Source organism: Sceloporus occidentalis, unplaced genomic scaffold (genome assembly GCF_023333645.1).
Source record: "Sceloporus occidentalis isolate IW3139 unplaced genomic scaffold, rSceOcc1.0.p SCAF_18, whole genome shotgun sequence".
NCBI classification, from domain to species: domain Eukaryota; kingdom Metazoa; phylum Chordata; class Lepidosauria; order Squamata; family Phrynosomatidae; genus Sceloporus; species Sceloporus occidentalis.
In genome coordinates, this window is record NW_028316998.1 from 11,104,197 (window position 1) to 11,111,364 (window position 7,168).

General features: G+C 36.1%; 1 protein-coding gene across 2 annotated transcripts; it reads right to left on the bottom strand.

Annotated features, from left to right (window-relative positions):
- Positions 1-373: 373 nt before the first annotated feature.
- LOC149302660 (iroquois-class homeodomain protein irx-4-like) lies at positions 374-6,109 on the bottom strand. Of its 2 annotated transcripts, XM_089482280.1 has the most exons (6): positions 6,065-6,109; positions 5,346-5,594; positions 4,585-4,691; positions 1,589-1,914; positions 1,044-1,143; positions 374-1,007 (listed from the first exon to the last, which is right to left on the bottom strand). In XM_089482280.1, the coding sequence occupies exons 1-6, from the start codon at positions 6,107-6,109 to the stop codon at positions 374-376; spliced, it is 1,461 nt and encodes a 486-aa protein (XP_089338406.1). The 2 variants fall into 2 exon arrangements, with proteins under 2 accessions (XP_089338406.1, XP_089338404.1); XM_089482278.1 differs by having other exon boundaries at positions 374-1,143.
- Positions 6,110-7,168: the final 1,059 nt, after the last annotated feature.

The window sequence follows — 7,168 nt, forward strand, 5'->3', positions numbered from 1 at the left end:
GTAAACTTGGAAGAAGTGCTGTTTGTGACTCACTAACAACAAAACCAGAATATCTCGATGACTCTATAACTAATCTAGCATGCTGTTTAAATTATATAGCATTGAAATTATTCTTGATCTTTTGTAAACTTTAGATTTGTAAACCATAATTACTCCAACACATAAAGTAGTCCGTGCTCTTTAGACACTGAATTAAATAACTGTCACAACACTGAACTCTTAAAGAAAAGATAAATAAAATAAAAATTGAATGGTTCAACAGAATCTGAAGCAGTAGTCCTTTAAAGGGAGGTTTTAGGTTAATAGAAACCCCACTGGTGGTATGTCCTCTGTTACATCTTTTTTTCTAGTGTTCATAGTACATGTTAACATGTTAAGAACAGAACATTTTGGTCCCAGACTTTGGGAATGCGATAAATTCCTTATTTGTGTCCTGGGTTAAGTTGGTCAGTTGACCTTTAATCATGTTGGCAGGGTTTCCAATAGAACGTCCTAAAGAACCATTTTCAAGAATGGCTCCTTTTGTGGTAGCCCACGAAACTGTGGTGTTAGTGAGTGCCTGGTTCAAAGTACTGTGTCTAAACAATGGGTCATGAAAAACTCCATCCACCCAATTTCTGAGACTGGTTACTGGAGAATCCTGTCTCCTGTCAATTACGCAAACTGGAGTGGAGACAGCAGAAGAAGAGGAAGAAGAAGAAGATGGAGATGGTAATCCTTGGTGCTTAAGCATGCACGATGGGTACTCCGTTTGATTCAACGAGGTGGCTGTATGAGCTAAGGACCATATTCTTGGTTTGGAATCCAAAATTTGCTGACCCTGCTGTTGAAAACATAATTTTGATTCACATCCTCTCTGTCTGACTCTCATTAAGTCTTGCTCACAATCATCAACCACACTTTTGAGGCAGTTCTTTGCCCTGTCCAAATCTTGGTCGACTGTGGAACCTGCAATAGGCATCTTGAGAGTAACTTCTTTACAGTGGTCACTGGCGCAATCTCGGGGTCTTATTTGGTGACCCTCTTGGGACTGGTGGTGAAACGACTGCTTGAGCTCACACTCAGAGCTTTCAGATTCTATTGTGTCAAAGTCGTCTAGATCGCTCAGGTCCAACTCTTTGTGCTCCCTCCCGGCGCCGTCATCTGTTTAAATAAAACAGCAAAATTGTGATTATTTGGTATACACAGCAAAACCTCGGACACTTAAAATAGCTCTCTTAGAACTGCAGTGGACACCCATAAACAACAAGATCTAGTGCAGTCTCTCCAAACCAAGTCTTCCTATCCCCTACAGAACAAAAATCACACTGTCTGTATATAATTTACTATTATAGGAATAGTTTATTGATGCAGAGTTTATTGATACAGCTTTTTCGATGGTTTTATAAATCATTAACGTGGTCGATACTCCTCTTACTGGTAAAGTGAAATAAAACAGTGGGCAATTTAGGGACGAAGTACTGTGTGAGGAAATTATCTGGGACACACTATTAGTTCTTGCTTGGCAATACGCTTAAATTAAGTACAGAGCTAGTCTTTAAGATTTCATTCCAATGTGTCTACTTTAATTGGCACAAAAGATACACACCATCCATTTTCTTGTCATTCTTGTCGTTGCCCTTCTGAGATTCATCATCTTCTTCCTCGTCATCCTCTTCATATGGCCTCTTTTCGTCTGAGCACTTGTTCCTTGGAGGCCAAGTCATCTTGTTTTCCTTCTTGAGTCTCCTCCTTGCATTGGCAAACCATGTGGAGACCTGGGTGAGGGTCATTTTGGTGATGATGGCCAACATGATCTTCTCCCCTTTGGTGGGGTAAGGGTTCTTCCTGTGCTCCTGCAGCCAGGCCTTCAAAGTGCTTGTGGTTTCTCGGGTAGCATTTTTCCTTCGTGTTCCCCCATCCATTGTGCCATACCTATTGTTAATATTTAGTATATAGTTAATATTTGAGATGGGCTCATTTGTAAGTGCAGATGCAAAACTCATCATCAATACATTTTTCATCCCAAACTTGGTATTTAAAATAAAATACAATATAATGGGAACTCACACCAAGTAATCGGTATAGCACATCCAAACACAGGAGCAATATGTTAGAGAATGCATTCCAGCTAAGATGGAATATAAGAAGCCAGTGTTTAGAGAATACATTTGAATGACCTAAGGCTATCAGTGTTAATATAAATATTTTTCACGCCGTCCCTTTATTAGTCATCTCCCTGGCTTTTGTTGATGAAATTGTAAAAACCTATAAAGACAGTGAATTGCAACTGAATATTTAATGCACAGCGAACTGAAAGGTCACAGGCACCCATGCGGTCTTAAGAAATGAAGGCTGAAATTGCTTAAGTGTTTTCCTTTACTGTCTTAAGGATAATACCCACAGCAAAGGTAAAACTGCTTTAAATCCCTCCAGGGCAAACATTGAGTGTTTGGGGTGGAGGAGGAGATCCAGAGGATTGCAGAGCACTGAATAAGAATACGCTAGGCATAAAAATCTAATATATCATCTTGCTAAGTATTAGAAGCATCAGATGTGTTAAAGTGGCACACAGCTCATACTGGTATGCAATGCTCCCCTGCCATTAGCCACGTAGGCTTTTAATGCCTGGAGTAAGAGGAGCTCAGTACACTGTAAAAGTCGTGCAATTAGGAGATTTCTTGAGAGCAAATGGAGCCATCTTTAACATTTAATACAATCTAGCAGGTCATGAAATAAATATGAAATATAAGTAGCTGATTCGTGATGTGTAAGAAGAAGAAGAAGAAGAAGAAAAAAGATGGAATAATTGAGTTAAAACAAAGCCACAGAATTTAACGTTTCCACACACCTTGTATTCATTGGCTTTCTGCGTACTGGTATAAATGAAATAAAGTATGTTTTTTGGGGGGTTAGCAGAGCAAATGAAGTCAATAAGTGTTCTTATAAATACATTATTTGTTTTTCCTTTTTATTTAATAATATCAATAATTCTGAACATGTTTGCAAACCATCTTGATGCTTAACTATAAAAATAGTATTTTCTTCAAACTAGCTGATTTTGATGATATATACTTTAAATTAATCTGTTCCGGGCTATTTCTCCATCATTTTAGAGCATTGGTTAATACAGATATCTGCAGGGCATTAGGAGAAAGGGTCTAATTTCTGGCCATGGTATGCCATATTTAAATGCACATCATCCTCCTTCGCACCATTTTGTTCTCCTTTCTTCTTTTTATAAAAAAGATACACACATGATATATATTATATGATATTTATTGATGCTGTGAAGTGGCCCCCTGCCCTCCAGCTTTGTTGAATTAACGAAATCCTAATTTCCTAATAAAGGAACTTTAGATGAAGATGAGTTTTCCAGTCTATACCTGCAATGTGTCAAGCGCCTATAGAAATGTAACATATATTTTGCTTATGTTACATACAAGTGTTGATATGATCTTTTACACATGTGTTCTGTATCACATATTAATTAGATACATCTTTTAACTCACACCACACTACACTGTGCTCATTTATTAAAAGAAAAGGTCTATGCAAGAGGTATAAGAGTAAGCTCCGCATAGGCGACTATGAGGTATTTGTACATACAATAGCATGCTTACATCACTTGAGATAATTGCGTCATATAGGTGATCTGAGAAATAGACAATTACCCAAATCAGAGCTGTCAGTGATCGAAATAACTCTTCTGCATTATAAAACCTTTGGTATTTGTAGCGCTTAAAAAACAATTATGGTAGGTTGGAGAGGATTACCCTCGAATGCACTACTTACAATACGGTTACAATAACAAACCTCACGGTAGCTGTTTTTGTAAAAAAGTGTTTTGGGGTAAAATTAGTAAAAGTTTTGTAATTAATCTTCAATTTGTTGTTACAGTGATTGCACTCATTTGAACCATTGCGCTAGAATTGGTCTGTATGCAGAAGCCCAATTATCTGAGCCCGCCAATTACTCAGTCACGTGACTGAACGCTCCCTCAGCGCGTTTCACTGGTTCCCGATGGCCTGTCTGAAAGGATCAGTGCAGACAAAGCACTGTTATTACTAGGTCAGATTACACAACATAAGGAGAATCATAATTTCAAAGGGATAAATCTAAAAGCAAATATTATGGATCACCCTTGTGGAGAAGTGGTAGCCAAGTCAGGCCACTGTGTGACCAACCTACCACAAGACAATACTTGAAAGATGTGTGAGTCCCTGCATTCAGTAGACTCAGGGCAAGGCAGCATGGCTACCTTACGCAGTTTAAATTATTAACCCTTGAAGAGAAAATCACAATTTGTTGGCATAAAATTCTGGCCTAGTGACTGCCCATAACACACACACACACATATATATATATATATATATATATATATATATAGATAGATAGATAGATAGATAGATAGATATTAATATATAGTAATATATTAATATCTATCTATCTCTCTCTATATATATATATATTAATATATTACTGTATATTGATAATATATATATACTTCTGAATCCTGAATAATAAAGTTATTTAGATAAGACTGAGATAAAGAATTTTAAAGCAGGATACCAATATGTAAAGTCAATATTAATCCATATTTACCTGTCATATTGATACTGGCTGAGGGTGTGATCATAGGGGTAATAGGCAGCTGTCTGGGTGATACTGGGGTGAGAAGATCCAGTGGCCTCTTTTGATTCGAATGTATTCTGTAACATAAGGTCAAATGTCATATATATGACAATATTTGCTGTATTTTTTGTAGATATGGAATTTGTTTAAGCTGCAACATCAATCAGTCACATCTGACTCTGTTGAGCCCTTGCTGTTATCAGACTGCACCAGACACTGTGTAATAATTTTAATATAACATACAGTGGTAAATAGAAGAAGAATTTAACTCAAGCTCGTGACAGAATTGTATATTGCTTAGTGCTCCCGCAGATACATAATGAATGGCTGCATTACATATCCACTTCCAAAACTCGCTCTACTATTAATATGTTTATAGATAAGGAAAACAATACATACACATTTAATACATATTCTGCACTACAGAAAAGATAAACGAACTGACAACATCCATCTACTACTGTCACATTCTGTTTATCTTCTAAAAGGAAAGATAAATTCTCTATGCTAATCTGCAATATTGCTGTAAAACCAACAGATAAATGTACGAATGAGCAAGAACATTTGCTAAAATGTAAAATTACAGAAGTGGTCTCCTGAATATCCTGACCCATTTTATATATATATATATATATATATATATATATATATATATATATATATATATATATATATATATAAAATTATTATTATTATTATTAAAATTATTATTATTATTTATGTTTTCTTACCAAGGAATAAAAAGCAGAGGCGTCAGTCCCATAGGTAACATAGTTGCCATAACCCTGAGTGCCTGTGTAAGGGCTTCCATAGACCCCCAGGGCAGCTGCAGAGTTAAGTTCATGCCTAGCAGTGGCTAGTAGCCTGCTCTCATATACAGGACAGTAAACTGGGGTTTGACCAGAAGCTGCAGCTGTATCTGCCAGAGTTCTCCCACTGGATTCACAGCAGGTTGACAAAGAGTTGGTGGTCATTAAGAACTGTAGGCAAGAGACACACATAATATTTAAAAAAAAGAGAATATCTTTAAGACTGAGATCACATTATTTAAAATTCCTAAATAAATAAATGATTTCAATAAAACGATAGGGAGATTGAAAAAAAAAATATATTATCTTTTTTCAGCCAGGTTGAAGCTCATAAATTATTCAAAATGATATTGTTTCAAGATCTTATTCTTAAGCCTATTTTATTACTGAGCATTTATTCTGGCGATTACAGATAGCATTATATGTTAAAGAGTTGCAAGTCTCCATGATCAGAAACTTTTACTGCACTTGTTACAAAGAGTTGATTTTTCACTTAAATACACTCATGGGAGAGATAAAACGCATCTATTGATATTTCCTCTAAACCTTGTCTAATCCATAAAATTAAAGATTATGTTCGGTCCATTAACCCAGTATGTGATACTTCATTTTCTATCTATTATCTAAAGCAAATCTCTTACCTGTGGGGTAGAAGAATATGGGTATCCAAACTGAGGATATGACATGGTACACAGTCTCCTAGTTCCCAAGAAAGCCAGGAGATGTATGTTCTATAGTTTGCCTTCAGTTACTTGGCTGTTCTCTCTTCTCAAAGGATCGATTGGTGGTGACCACAGCTCCCAAAAATGCTTATTGGAAGAAAAACAGTATCATCTTTAATTTCTTTCTTCTCCATTCTAGGAATTTTGTTTTTATTTGAACAAACTTAAATATATTGTTATACAACAATACGCCAGGTATCTGAAACATATGTAAAAATACATATTTTACACAAAATAACACAAGACAAATAACCACCCATCGCAAAATCTGATCAGGTCAGAGGCAGATAGCTTTAAAAAGCATTGTGTGTGACGTCAGGTAACCCTTTCTTGGTCAGATTGTTCTTTTTTCTCTCCCTAAAATTAGTCGCAATGCATCCAGGGGTGCCAGTTACATAAAACAATTGCTATTATGGATCGTTCGAGTGATCTTACAAGCTAATTATAGGTGTGTCTATAGCTCTTGCGAGAATTCAGTAAATTAATGATTTGATTTCAACAGTCACCGAAACACATTGTAATGATTTTTCCCCCCTTACCCACTGAAGGATGGCGAGTACTTTTAATTAGAAATTAATTAATGAGCATCTGTTTCTTCCCAGCTCACACAAAAAATTTGTCTCAATTACAAATGAAAAGAGGAAACTAGAGTAGTCTGGATTCATGGACTTATCACCAACATTTCGACAAAAAAAATGTAAGATCTGTATCCTGTGTGGCAGAGAGAATAGGATGTTTTATCATGTGCGAAGGATCATATTGTTTTTTATTGGGCTACAAGAACTGCCATACATCTATATATGCATAATCCATCAATCTCAGCCCAGAGCTCTACTGCTTTAAAACAGACAGAACACAAACCCAGCACATACTAGGTTAATTGCACATTTGTAATTCCTGATCTACTAGCTTTACTTCACCACGAGCTAGATCATCGAAATAGTTAAATAAGGTTACCAGCATCAAATAAAACAATTTGTTTTATATCACTTTGGTCTGTCTCTATTAATGGTGAAATTAAAT